Genomic DNA, 15,470 nt, shown 5'->3' with positions numbered 1-15,470 from the left:
AGTATGTTGGTGTGCCTCTGGGTTCTTTTCAGCCCTCTTACCTTACTATACTTTCCCTGGATCATCTCATCTACTAACTTAACTACAATTACCATTTTTTGTTTATTATTCCCAAATCTTTAGAACAGATCTCTCTCCTGCTTCAGACCTATAAATCCAACTGCCTACTGTTTATCTCCTCTGCTATATCTCATGGACTACTCAATATTAAAATACATCTAATCCTGAACTAATCATATTCCCACTCTCTCCCCACATAACTCTTCTTGCTTTGTTCTAGTACCTATCTCAGTGACAAAGCCTAGGTTTTATTCTTCTGCCTCTCTTATCTTCCAATTCAAAGCACTAAGTCCTAACAATTCCATTTCCTAAAAACCTCTGAAATCTATCCATGTTCCTCAAAGTCCATTGCCACTATCTAGCACAGTGGTTAAGAGCACTGGTTCAGAAGCTAGACTTGGTTCAAATCCTCACTCCACTATATATTATCCAGCTGTGTGATTCTACACAAGCAACAACTTCTCAAGTGCCTCAGTTCTCACTACTCAAAATATGTTACCTATCATTAGTGCAGACCACCATCACCTCTACCTTGGATTACCCTGACAGCATCTTAAGAGGGCTACTAGTCTCCAGTCTGGCCCTTCTGCAATCCAACCCCCTCCTCTATCACATGCACGCCATACTGAACTATTTGGAGATCCTCAGACTTACAGTGCTATTCTTTGCCTCTGGGCCTCTGCATATACAGGCATCCCTTGGAAATATTACAGGTTCAGTTCCAGACCACCACAATAAAGCAAATACTGCAATAAAGTGAGTCACACAAATTTTCTGGTTTCCCAGTGCATATGAAAGTTATGTTTACACAATACCAGAGTCTATTAAGTGTATAATAGCATTATCTCTAAAAGAACAATGCACATACCTTAATTAAAAAATAATGCTGTCAGAAAAATGGGACCAATAGACTTGTTCAACACAGGATTGCCACAAATCTTCCATTTGTAAAATATACAGTATCTGCGAAATGCAATAAAACAAGGTGTGCCTGTACTGTTCTGACTGCAAACCCTCTCTCCCTTCTAAACTGGCTAGATCAACTTATACTTCTGCTTTACATCTCCTTTTGGGTATCACTTCTTCTAAAAGCCTGACTCCTAAGGCTGGTGAGGTGCACCCCAACTAGATCCTTAGCATTCCATACCTACTTTCATCCTAAATATTAGGTGTTAATCTCAACCATAATTGCTTCTTTAGACTGTAAGTTCCTTGAAGATAGTGACCATGCCTTATTCACTACTATGTCCCTAGGGACTAGGATAGTGATGGGCACATAGAAGACATTCAACCAATACCTGTTGAATAAATTATTGAGTATGCACTGCTTGCACACCTTTTAATTAACTTTATCTAAAATTTAAAATGTTACATCTAACCAATCATGTCACCAATCTATACAGCCCTTTAATGTAGAAGGGATTTCTTATTTTCTACCGTATATCCTATGGAAGAAGTGATCTGAATACAGACACACCACATTTTGTAAAATGCAAGTAGCCTTAAAATTGACTTAACTGCCACATTTTAGAAGAAATTTTAAAAGATTTCAAAAGATTGAGAAAATCCTTAATGCACAGTGAAAAGAGACAATAAAAGGAGGTTTTTTTATTCAAAGGTATAACTGGATAAGTAGATTTGTTTACAACCATTCATGTGAAATACTTTTTAAAAAAATACAACCAACTTCTTTGCCAAAAGCAGACACAGACCTCAACTATGATGACCTAATTTTTGGTGGATAATGTACATGATTAGGCAGAAATAGGCAAGCTCACACTGGTAGATTAACTATCCCAGTCAAAACTCCGTTTGCGGCCCCCGCTTCTTGACTGATTTCTGTTCCCACTTCGTCTTCTACCATCTTGTCGACTTCCTGACCGACTCCCCTGTCGACTCTGTCTACCTGACCGGCCACCAGATCGACCACCTGACCGGCCCGACCGGCCTGACCGGCCACTTGACCAGCCACTCCTCTGTCTGGAATTAGAAGATGTGCTTCCATCATAATATTCTTCAATTTCAGGCAACTTGGCTGGCACTGAGAGTACCCAGTCTGAATCATGCCACTCTGCCTGTTGGGATAATTTACAGGATTAATATAAATGCAAAATAGAAACCATAAGCAAACACGTGAATATAGGAGACTCTTTTCATATCCATTAGCTAAAGGCCATCTAGCCATTAAGTTCAAAGTATCTAGAACAAAACTGAAGACCAGAAAACAAAAACGTATTCAAAGCTCATTCACTAAAGTTTCTAAGTTTTATGAACAAACAAAACAGAAACAGACTCAGATACAGAGAACAAACACGTGGCTGCCAGAGGAGAGGGAGGTGGGGGGATGAGTGAAACACGTAAGAGAGATCAAGAGGTACAAACTTCCAGTTACAAAATAAATGAATCACAGGGATGAGATGTACAGCATGGGGAACACAGTCAATTACATTGTAATATCTTTGAACGGTGACAGTAACTAGACTTATCACAGCGATCATTTTGTAATATATAGAAATATTGAATCACTATATTGTATACCTGGTACTAACACAGTTTTGTAGGTTAATTATACTTCAATTTTTTAAAAAATGCAGACAATGGGAGGAAATTCTTCAAAATGCTAACAGTGGTTATCTCTGGGGGGTGAGGATTATGAGCGCTTGTTATTTTTTACTTTATTCTTCCATGTGTTTCTAGTTGTGTGCGATAAACATGCACTGCTTGTAAAATTAGAAAGAAAATAAATTTCATTAAAAATGAAAAAAATCGATCCTGTTAAAATTTAAATCTCAAATTTAACATAACAATACAAAGCTTGGTTCCCCTCCCCAGTTCCCCCCCCACCAAAAAAAAAGTTTCTAAAAGTTAAGTTTTAGTCTCAGGAGAAATTTTCAGGCTGATTTTGGGACTCTAAATTCCTACTCAGTTTATACATTCTAAAAGAGAGCACCAGTTTCTCAGCACAAAACGAGTAAGTCATTAATAAGTAGTACATTGCTTTCAGCAGATACATTGACAGAAGCAAGGAGTGTGAGCTGAGATTAAAAATCTGTCAACACCAGCCAGGGACTAAAAAATGTAGCCACTGGAAACAATTTGGTATTGGGGTAAACAACTCAAGATATAAAAATCATTGCAGGGGCTTCCCTGGTGGTGCAGTGGTTGGGAGTCCGCCTGCCAATGCAGGGGACGTGGGTTCACGCCCCAGTCTGGGAGGATCCCACATGCCGCGGAGCGGCTGGGCCCGTGGGCCACGGCTGCTGAGCCTGCGCATCTGGAGCTTGTGCTCCGCAGAGGGAGAGGCCACGACGGTGAGAGGCCCGCGCAAAAAAAAAAAAAAAAATCATTGTAGCTCATAAGAGCATCGGTATGTCATATCCTGCTACATTAACTGTTTTTCATTGTGATCATGAGTTGCCAAGGCAAGTTAATATTAAAATACCTTACAGGTAAGAGTGAGCAGAGACAAACAGCCACATACACCACTGGTGGCAATATATGACCAAAGCCCTAAAAATACACACACCTTTCGGCCAAGCAGACATCTTAAGAAGTTCATCTTAAAGAGACAAACATGGCAATGCATAAAGAGTTAGCTATGCCAACATTTAAGGCTGACCCTAAATGCCAACATTTAAGGCTGACCTGTTTATAACGGAATATTAGTATTAGAAATAATCTAAATGTCAGAAAATAGGACATTAAGTTGGCCACCCAGGTGGCCAAATGCCAGGGAGCCAATAAAAACAAGTAACTGTACAGTTGACAAAGAAATATGTTTACAATATATTCTGAATTTGTAAAAAGACTTTAAAAACCAAAAAATCCCATTCTTGTTTCAAAATATGTATATAAATATGCACAGGGATGTAATAGACAAATTCCACAGTGTAGGAATCTAGTGGACAATCTCTTTCTTCAACAGATAAAATACAAGGAAAATTTTTTTAAAGTAAGAGAGAAAGGAAGGAGAACCTATAAAGTAAATGAGACAAACATAAAATTACAATGTATGAACCTTATGGACCTTATATTTAAAAATATGTAGGAGACAGAGGGAAAATTTAAACAGAAATTTGGATAATATTGAGGAATTATTATTTTGGAGGGTTTAGTTATGGTATTACGATTGTGTTTTTGGAAAGTGTTTTTAATATTTTAGGTATATAGAAATGTTTATGGTTGAAATGACAGACTTCCTAGAATTTGTTTCAGAAGAATACAGGAGAGAGTGGGGAAGTGGATGGAAGTAGACATGAAACACAATTGGCCATGAGTTGATAACTGTGGAAGGTGGGTGATGGGTACATGAGGATTCAGTATGCAATTCTATTTTTTCACGTTTGAAATTATTCATAATTTTTAAATGTTTTAAGTTATGATACAGACTGGATATTTATTATTTATTATTATTTTATTAAGGAATTGTTAAATGATTTAGGCATTTAGCCTAAATCAATGTCATAATGATATTATGACTATGTTATTTTTAATCCATATCTTTTAGAGAAACATACTTAACTATTTAACAGACAAAAGTTTTTAAATACCAGGCTTCCCTGGTGGCGCACTGGTTAAGAATCTGCCTGCCCACGCAAGGGACACGGTTCGAGCCCTTGTCCGGGAAGATCCCACATGCTGTGGAGCAACTAAGCCCGCGAGCCACAACTACTGAAGCCCATGCACCCTCGAGCCCGTGCTCTGCAACAAGAGAAGCCACTGCAATGAGAAGCCCACGCAGTGCAACAAAGTGCAGCCCCCGCTCGCTGCAACTAGAGAAAGCCCATATGCAGCAACGAAGACCCAAGGCAGCCAAAAATAAAATAAATAATTTATTAAAAAAAATTTTTTAAATACCTGTAACCTTTCTGACTCAGTTGTGGGAGCATCAAAGCAAACACCCTAAAAGCAAAATAAAAAAATTTTTATTTAGATGCATATGAGGTGATTTTTTAAAATATCTGCTTGTAATCTTGTAATAGCTAAAAAAAGATTAAGCTTGTCCCATGATTGCCTATAGGACTAAACCAGCTAATATATAATAATGCATGACACAGAATGGCTGCTAATTGTACTTCCTAAATCTAAGAGTAAACCAGTATCTAATAAGAACTGACTACTACTGAGAATCTAGAGTATTCTCTAGAAAAGTTTTTGTAGACACTATAATGTTCCACGTCCCTTGTAAAATGACCCATCTAATAAACTCCTTTAAAAATGTAGTGCCAGAAACTTTCTCTCGTAAAGTGCTGAAATGTTTATCAGATTCCGAGAATGAAGTAACCTAAGATGCTTCCTCTTTGGTTTTGGTTGCTGATAAGTTGCAAGTTAATTTAATATTCAAGTATAGCTTTGCCCTAAGGACCTTAGTATATTTTCCTTCCCCTCCACAATTTTTCTGAATGTGCATATTTGTCTCATACTTGCCACTGATCTTTTTTCAAGGTAAGTAGTATTAAATTTGAGAAAGATAACTATTTCCAATAAATGGGCTAATAAATTATAGACTAGAATGAACCTATGTTGTCAAGTGAGATGAATAAATGTAACATCTTTTCTCAAAACCATTAGAAGAAATCAGTCACTTATATTACAGATGGTCTTAACTTTGCTATTTCATAATTCTATGAAAATACTTAATTCACTTTATTATCCTCATTATCAATCAATAGCAGGCCACTTAAAAACCAATATTGTGTATTCTCTAAAAAATAGAGCTGTTTAGCTGTTGCAATTATAAGTTACTTAACCTTAGAAAATAAACACACACAACCACATGTAATATGTATACAAAGGCAGAAACTTAGAAAACTCGGATATTAGTCAAATTAAGCAGAATGACTTTCAGCTTTCTAGAGGAATGGGTTACTTAAATAACTCCCCAAATTTACAAGTGGAAACATACTAACACATGGAGAACATCCCATTAGGCTTCACAAAAAAAAAAGAATCTGCTAGTCTTTATAATCGTACAGCAGTTGTCTAGAAAAGCCTACCATATTTCCTTTTAGGAGGCACATTCTGGTAATTTGGGACACAGCATTACTACTCAGCTTTCTGTTAAGTTCTTTCCAAGCACAGCTAACATCCTGTATTTCTTCTGGGCTTTCCAGAGTCATGGTCACAAACCCCTTAAGGAATAAAAGTCACATTATGTTTGGGAAAAAAGCAGCAGCAGCAGGACAATGACATTCTAACTTGACAGCCCTTTTTGACTTAACCATGTACTTCTTATGAGCCAATAGTATAACATGACTGCTGAGAAAACAACTTCTTTGAAACTATATTAATAGAAGACTAATGTTTATAGATCATTGAAAGTACCATTCTTCTATACATTGCTGTAAAGACTACATTTAATTCTAACCATTGTTCTTTAAGAGGAAATTAAACAAACTAGAGCATCCCAGAAAAGATAAGGTAGTGGAGAATTAAGGAAATGCTGAAGGAATCAAAGTTAGCTTTGAGTGGAAAAACAAGAGGACATAAACCTCTTTAAACTTCTGAAGGACTATTACATAAGCAAAAATTACTTGTTCTGTAGAACTTCACTGGACAACAAAAGGATCAACATGAAGAAGATACAGGGAGGCAGTCATCTAACAAATATTTGAGTGCCCCCTATGTATGTGCCAGAGATGCTCTATGTGCTAGAGATTCAGCAGTAAATAGTCCTTTGTCTCATGGAGGTTACATTCTAGTGTGTGTGTGGCAGGGGGTTGGCATGGCGGCATTTGATAATGGTGGGAGAGAAGACAGTAAACAAATAAGGAAATATATATAATGTCAGATAGTAGTAAGAATCATAAAAAAAAATAAAGCAGGGGAAGAAAATGAAAATAGAGAGTAAAGGGAGGGGTAAGCTATTTTAGAGTGTGATGAGGAAAGACTTCTCTGACACAGTGGTATCTGAGTAGAAACCTGAATGAAGTGAAGGAGAGAGCCAAGGTTATTAAAACGAAAAAACGTTCAAAACAGCACAAATAAGTGTAAAGGCCTTTTGTAGGATTAAGTTTATGTCTGAGTATCAGCAAGTAGGTTAGGGTAGTGAAAACAAGCAAGGGGAGAGTGATAGGGGGTGTGGCCAGAGAGGTAGCAAGGGAAGACCCTACAGGACATTCATGGTAAAGACTGGATTTTGGTTTAACCCATAAAAGAAATATCAAACCACTAACACCCTGTTGCTAAGATATTTAATCAGAGGATAGATGACCCATCTGCCAAAGAGGGATACTTTATTAGATAAAAGTTGGGAATAAATTACCTCTGATATACTTCTTAGCTTTAAAAGTCTATCTTCATATTTGCTTAAGAAGTATGGTTTAAATGTTTTCTTGAGAAGTATCTGGTGGGTTATTAGGGATAGGGTATTTGCTCAGTGCTAAAGTATCATCCCACAGATTACTTACTAATTATAGAGAGTAAAATATACCTTTATAATGGGAATATATGGCTCTGGGTATGGTTTGTTTTGACATCTGATACTGAACTGGCAGGGGGACAGATCAGATGGTGTTTTTTACACACACACACACGCACGCACGCGCACACACACACACACACAGACACCCTCCACATATACAAGCAATCCTTACTTTGCAATGGTGTTGTGTTAGCTGCAGAGTCTACTTCTCGATTTGCATGGCTCCATGGCAAACAAAATGAGGACTAGGTTCTGGTATGCAAGTTTCGGTTAACAAAGTACTGTGCAAAGTGAAGATGTCCTATATTTCCCTCCAGATAGAGAGATATCTATGGTTCAATTTTAATCCTTCTCAACCACATGCAATTTTCTCACAGACTTCTACCTTATCGGAGGTGATCAAAGAACGTGGTTCAAAACTTGATGCGCCAGAGATGTGGGCTAATGCTGCAGCCAATGCATCCACTGCCCCTTTCTCTTCTATCAGTCTCTGAGCTGATGGTCGGAAAAAATCAACAGCAGCATAAGAAACGCAAGCCAGAGACCTATGGTTTAAAAATAGTAAATTTCTTGGTCAAGACAAAGGGGAAAAATTAAAGATAAGAGAATGAATGGGAAAAGAGAGAAACGTTTTCGTATTTTAATATAATTAAATGTCTGCTGGTAAAACTGGTGATTAAATTTTCTGATATGTGAACTAGGAGAGCTTAAAGATGTATAGCCTAATACAAAAGAAAAAAATCATTCAGCAAGGTCAGAAAGCATACCTGATGGCATCCATGCTTTTAGATTTAACTAAATCCATTGTAGAAGGAACACCTACACGTTTAAAAGTAATTCCCTGAAAATGAAAGAATTACATTAAAGAAAAATGGAAGTCTTTACAATTAATTCCTAAATTAATCTAGTTTGTTGAATTTCCATTTCTTGGACTTAAAGATTTCCAAGCTCTAGCAGATCAAAAGATTTTCTAATAAATCATCAATTACAAATTCTAGAAAGAGAAAAAAAATGTTTTTGAATTGTCTCTTAGTTACAATCATGGAATTTCAGTTGCAAAATAAAGCTGATTTAAAGAAAAGAAAAGGATGCTGTTTATATCAATCAACTTTTTTCTTATTATCCTCATTTTACAAAGTATATGAAATAGTGTATGAAAACACCCATCATAAAAATAGGAAAAATGTGAAATACCACAAAAACTCCAGACCACAAAAAATGTGTAATTTCTTATAGAAACTGGTTAGTGTACCATTACTCGACATAATCTTAACTATTACACCAAGACAATGTCACATTCATCCATTTACAATATTGGACTAAGAGGTACTGAAATCACAATGCACTTCTGATTTTAGTATCAAGGGAGAAGTTCAAGGGAAAAATGAGAAAGTCAGCTCTTCTGTCTTCACGATAAAAGCTGTATTAAAACAAAGTCTTGCAGCTAATATAAATTTAGCTCTCCACATGCTTCACATCCAAATGCAGCTTAAACTGAGAAAAGTTATAACGATCTAATTGTGAGAACAAATACAAAAAGATCTCTTTTCTACGGCACCGTTCAGATAATAAGCCTGAAATAATTTAACTCTACTTACTGCTTTTTGTTCCACATATCTTAATTGACCTCTTTCTCTTGGTTGATAAAAACATATGCAAATCCCTGTCCGGCCAGCTCTGCCTGTGCGCCCAGAGCGATGAATATAGGATTCAACATCCTAAAAATAAAAGAGGTAACTCTTCTTAAAAATCTGGCAAATTAAACACTCATTCCAGCATCCAAATAATAATAAGAAAAATAACAAAACTACTACTATCAATAATAACATTTTTATTTCAATCCTGTTGCTCTTTTCAATATCCCAAAGGGGGATGTTGAAACATCCCATCTGCAATAAAGTGTATAGGATTTAAAAACTTTTTATCCACTCCATCCCAGGGTTCTTTACATGGCAACGTTTTATAATTCCCTTGCATGATTCCATGCCTCAAATCCAAATAAAGAGGTTAATCATTTGCAAAGGCACCAGATTCTGATCAATTTAACATCACACTAACAAAAAATGGCTAAGAGCAAGAAAAGATAACATTTTTCATATATAAGCAATGTCTTAAAAATAAAACAGCAATTTATATAGCTGTTCTTATTTTCTCCAAATCAAATCTCATTTCCTTGAAAATTAAAAACACAATGAGGTATCACCGTATTCCTATTAGAATGGTCATCATCAAGAAGACAAAAGATAACAAATGCTGCTGTGGAAGTGGAGAAAAGATAACTTTGTGCACTGTTGGTGGGATTGTAAATTGGTACAGTCACTATGAAAAACAGTATGGAGGATCCTCAAAAAATTAAAAATAGAACTACCACAGGATCCAGCAATTCCACTTCTGCGTATATATCCAAAGGAAACAAAAACACTTAATTCAAAAAGATATCTGCACCCCCATGTTCACAGCAGCATTATTTACAATAGTCAAGACATGGAAACAACTTAAGTGTCCATCAACAGATGAATGAATAAAAAAGTTATGGTATATATATGTGTGTGTGTGTATATATATATATATATATATATATATATATACCATACACATATGGAATATTATTCAGCCATAAAAAAGAGGAAATCTTACCATTTGTGACTACATGGCTAGACCTTGAAGGCATTATGCTAAGTGAAATAAATCAGAGAAAGACAAATACTGTATGATCTCACTTATATATGGAATCTAAAAAAAAAAACCAATAACAACAAACAAAAAACTAAACTCACAGAAACAGAGATCAGACTTGTGGCTACCAGAAGCAGAGGATGGGGGGAGGGAGAAATGAAGGAAGGTGGTCAAAAGATACAAACTTCCAGTTAAACAATAAGTACTATGGGTGTAATGTACAACATGATGACTACAGCTAACACTGCTATATGACATAGTATAGGAAAGTTGTGAAGAGAGTAAAGCACAAGAGTTCTCCTCACAAAGAGAGAACACTTGTTTTTTCTTTTCTTCTTTTATACCTACATGAGAAGATGGATGTTAGCTGAAGCTATTGTGGCAATCAATTCACAACATATGTAAATCAAACCATCATGTTGTACGGCTTAAACTTATACAGTGATGTATGTCAATTATTTTTCAATAAAACTGGGGGGGGAAAATCTTATTTCCTACCTGTGGAGGTGAACTCTGAATCACCAGGTCAACCTCAGGAATGTCCAAACCACGGGCAGCCACATTGGTTGCCACCAAAACTTTAAAACTACCCTCTCTGAAGCCTTTCAGTGTAATTTCTCTTTGTGACTGTGCGATATCGCCATGTAAACACTGGGCATTCTATTTGAAAAAAAAAAAAAGGAGAATTAAGTGTATAGCACATATTTGCAATTCATAGCACCAAGCACCATACAGTCTGTGCTCTTTTCTGTTGCTGTTGTTTTTAAATCTTACCTTCTGATAATTATAAAAATACATGCGTATTGTTTTTAAAAACCCAAACGTTGCAGAAAAGCATTTAACATAAAATGCAAAAGCTTCCCTTAATATCAGCCTCCTAATAATTAACTGCTAACAGTTTGGTGAATATTCCTCCGCATATTTTTTTTTTTTTTTTTTTTTGCGGTACGCAGGCCTCTCACTGTTGTGGCCTCTCCCGTTGCGGAGCACAGGCGCCGGACGCGCAGGCTCAGCAGCCATGGCTCATGGGCCCAGCCGCTCCGCGGCATGTGGGATCTTCCCGGACCGGGGCACGAACCCGTGTGCCCTGCATCGGCAGGCAGACTCTCAACCACTGCGCCAGGGAAGCCCCGCATATTATTTTTTAAATACATACACACACACAGACCCCTCACAAATCCTAGCATATAATTTTATGTATTCACCTATAAAAATGGGGTTTTACTATATATGTACTGTTTTACAACCTGCCTTATAAATTTTTTATATCTTAGCCATTCTTCTACATCCATAGATATATATCTACTTAATTTTTTTAAACTATACATGATTTCTTCATATGGCTGCAGTATCTTTTTTTTGGCCATGCCACACAGCTTGCAGGATCTTAGTTCCCTGACCAGGGATTGAACCTGGGCCCTGGCAGTGAAAGTGCCAAGTCCTAACCATTGGACCGCCAGGGAATTCCCAGTATCATTTATTTTAGCAGTACCCTACTGATTTGGGTAGGATCCAAACTTTCATCTTCAGAAACAATGCTACAACGAATAACCTTGTACTTACAACTGCAGACCCCTTAGTATATTTCAGTAGGTTACATATCTAGAAGTTGAATTTCTGGATCAAAAATTATGAACATTTAACATTTTAATAGCTATTACTATTAAATTAAAACTGTATTATAAAAAGAAGTTGTAAATAAACAAACAAAAACCAGACTCACAGACATAAAGAACAGACTTGTGGTGGCCAAGGGGAAAGGGGGGTGGGGGAGGGATGGATTGGGAGGTTGGGGTTAGTAGATGCAAACTATCTCATATAGAATGGATGGACAAAAAGGTCCTACTGTATAGCACAGGTAACTATATTCAATGTCCCGGGATAAACCAAAATGGAAAAGAATATAAAAAAGAACGTATATACATGTATAACTGAGTCGCTTTGCTGTACAGCAGAAATTAACACAATATTGTAAATCAACTATACTTCAATTTAAAAAGAAGAAATTATGCCCATTTACTCTTCAACATTCTATGAGTGTTTATTTCATCTTACCCCATATATATATATATATATATATATATATATATATATATATATACCGCCCACCTGTATACTATGAATCATTATAATCCTTGTAAACCTAATAGGCAAAAATGATTTCCCAATGTTGTTCTAATTTACATTTCTGTAATTTTCAGTGAAGCTGAACCAATTTATACTGGGTTGATCTTTCATGTATGCTGCAAATAATTTCCTAGTATTCCAAATAAATTTCCTAGTATTCTTAGCCACTATTAAAAGTTAAAAGTTTGTAACAATTATTTAACTCCAACAGTACCTAAACTGCAGCATCTAAGCATAATGCATTCATGAGTGAATTCACTGAGCACTTGCTATGCTCCAGGTACTATGCCAGGTTCTGGAACAATCATAAAGAAACGACCCTGGGACAGACAAGTTGACAAGTATTTTCAATACAGTATGATATGTGCTATAAGAAGGTGCAGGGTGCTATAGAAATACCTAAGAGGGGAACCTAACTCAATCTAGTTTGAAGGGAAGGCAGCACTGAAGCTGAGACCTGACAGAGAATAAGGAACTAGTAGTCAGGTTAAAAAAAAAAAAAAAAAAAGGAGGAGGTTAGGGAGTTCCAGAAAGAAGAAATATCACACATAATTAATGTTTCTGGCGAACTACAAATATTTGAGTATTGCTGAAGCACAGAGTTAAAAGGAGAAGTGGTGAGAGATGAGACTGAAAAGGAATATGAATTTTATCCTGAGGACAATATGGAACAATTGAATGATTGTAAGCAGAAAATTTTCATGAACATATTTGTATTCTAGAAGGAATATTCTGGCTACAATGTATAGAATATATTAGACAAGGGCAAGGCAAAAGCTAGGGAGACTCAGATAGCAGACTGTTGTAGAAATTCAGGAGAGATATCAGTGGCCTCATCAAGGCAGTGGCAATGACCATTTATTCATTTAACAAATATGTGGTAATCTACACATCAGGTACTAGGGATAAAATGGCAAACAAAAATTAAAACTTTCTCTGTCCTCATCGTCTTGATACTCTGGTCGAGGAAATGGACATTAATCAAGTAATTAGGCACACAAATAAATTTAGCCAACAAGTGTAACTCAAGATGCATGGGTCTAAGAGGCAAAGGGCGTTTAGAAGAGGACAACCTGACCTAGTTTGGGGCAAGGAAGAATTTACAGAAAAGTACTCTGGACTGATATCTGAAGGATGGGAGCTGCTAGGCAAGACAGACTACAAGTTCAAGAGCCCTGTGGTGACAGTAAAAATAGCAGGTATGGTGAGAGTGCAGAAATAAGGGGAAAGTGTGATAAGATGAGGCTGGAAAGATAAGTAGGGGCTAGGCAGTAAATGAATTCAAGAACTATTAGCAGGGACTTCCCTGGTGGCGCAGAGGTTAAGAATCCACCTGTCAATGCAGGGGACACAGGTTCGATCCCTGGTCCAGGAAGATCCCACATGCTGCAGAGCAACTAAGCCCGTGCACAACTACTGAAGCCCACGTGCCCTAGAGCCCATGCGTCACAATTACTGAGCCCATGTGCCGCAACTACTGAAGCCTGAGTGCCTAGAGACCATGCTCCACAACCAGAGAAGCCACCACAATGAGAAGCCCGCACACCACCACAAAGAGTAGCCCCTGCTCGCCGTAACTAGAGAAAGCCTGTGCACAGCAACAAAGGCCCAACACAGCCAAAAAAAGAAAAAAGAAAAAAATAAATACTAGTATATGAAATTGGGAGGACTTGGTGAAGGGAGTGGAAATGAGGTATAAGGGAAAGAACCATATATATGACTCCGAGATTCTGAGCTTCTGCAACAAAAGTAGGGAAGAAATGGACCATTTTAAACCATAGGAAATAGAATCTTAAAATACTTTGTAGTTACCTGGATGGCAAAAGGAAGGAAGAGAAGTCAAGGGTGACATGTAGATTTCTGGCTTGAACTATGGGTATCATTCAACAATAGGGAATGCTGGAGACAGTGGGTATAAGCATATAAAAGAATAAACTCAATTTTAGGTAGACAGTGGGTTGGGGTGTCTGTGGCCAGTATGATAAACACAAGTCTAGATTCTGGAGACAGAGCTAACCTGGAAAAAGATTTGGACATCATCAGCATATACACAATGACTGGAACCACAGGAGTGATTAGATAGATATATTGATCTATACACATCTCTGTACTTCTATATTTCTACACTTATTGACTGCTTATTATAAAAGCACTATACTAAATAAATGATAATTTATTTAAGTCTTAAAAGTATGAAAAAAATTTTAATACCACTTTTTAAAAAAGATTATTAATTAATTTATTTATTAATTTATTTATTTATGGCTATGTCAGGTCTTAGTTACAGCAGGCGGGATCTTTCGTTGCGGCACACGGGCTTCTCTCTAGTTGTGGCATGCAGGTTTTTCTCTTCTCTAGCTGTGGCGTGTGGGTTCCAGAGCGCGTGGGCTCTGTAGTTTGCGGTGTGCGGGCTCTCTAGTTGAGGCATGCGAGCTCAGTAATTGAGGCACGCGGGCTTAGCTGCCCCACAGCATGTGTGATCTTAGTTCCCTGACCAGGGATGGAACCTGTGTCCCCTGCACTGGAAGGCGAATTCTTTACCACTGGACCACCAGGGAAGTCCCTAATACCACTTTTTAAAAAGGAAACATGGGCACTGAAATAGGAAGTTATTTGCCCAAGGTTATACAGCTAGTAAGTAACACAACTGGGATTTAAATCCAGATCTGGGAACTCCCCTGGTGGTCCAGCGGCTAAGACTCCGCACTCCCAATGCAGGGGGCTCGGGTTCGATCCCTGGTCGGGGAACTAGATCCCACATGCTGCAACTAAGAGTTCACATGCTACAACTAAAAAAGATCCTGCGTGCCACAAGTAAGACCCAGTGCAGCCAAATAAATAGATAAATATATAAAAAAAAAAAAGTTAAAAGAAAAAAAAATCTTGATCTGTCAGACTCCAAACTGCAGCTAATCACTATGCTCAGAAAGAATATGTTAAGTGAGAAGAAACAATTACAGAGGTTAGAACTGTGAGGAATGCCAATATTTAAAGTACAAGTAAGGGACTTCCTTGGTGGTGAAGTGGTTAAGAATCCACCTGCCAATGCGAGGGACACAGGTTCGAGCCCTGATCCAGGAAGATCCCACATGCTGTGGAGCAACTAAGCCCCTGCACCACAACTACTCAGCCTGTGCTCTAGAGCCCACGAGCCACAACTACTGAAGCCCGTGTGCCACAACTA

General features: G+C 37.5%; 1 protein-coding gene across 1 annotated transcript in view; it reads right to left on the bottom strand.

Moving 5' to 3' along the window:
• Positions 1 to 1,640: 1,640 nt before the first annotated feature.
• DDX50 (DExD-box helicase 50) overlaps positions 1,641 to 15,470 on the bottom strand; it is a 32,787-nt gene continuing 18,957 nt past the window's right edge. The window contains exons 9-15 of the mRNA XM_029201048.1: positions 10,658 to 10,819; positions 9,082 to 9,201; positions 8,251 to 8,324; positions 7,869 to 8,028; positions 6,057 to 6,191; positions 4,918 to 4,962; positions 1,641 to 2,135 (exon numbers count right to left, since the gene is read on the bottom strand). Of these exons, the coding sequence (XP_029056881.1) occupies positions 1,848 to 2,135; positions 4,918 to 4,962; positions 6,057 to 6,191; positions 7,869 to 8,028; positions 8,251 to 8,324; positions 9,082 to 9,201; positions 10,658 to 10,819 (984 nt within the window). The 3' untranslated portion in view covers positions 1,641 to 1,847. The remainder of the gene's footprint in view (positions 2,136 to 4,917; positions 4,963 to 6,056; positions 6,192 to 7,868; positions 8,029 to 8,250; positions 8,325 to 9,081; positions 9,202 to 10,657; positions 10,820 to 15,470) is intronic.

This window comes from Monodon monoceros, unplaced genomic scaffold, assembly GCF_005190385.1.
Source record: "Monodon monoceros isolate NGI ecotype Baffin Bay Population unplaced genomic scaffold, NGI_Narwhal_1 Super_Scaffold_4, whole genome shotgun sequence".
NCBI lineage: Eukaryota > Metazoa > Chordata > Mammalia > Artiodactyla > Monodontidae > Monodon > Monodon monoceros.
The sequence above is the reverse complement of the archived record's forward strand: the minus strand, read 5'-3'. Positions and strand labels throughout refer to the sequence as shown.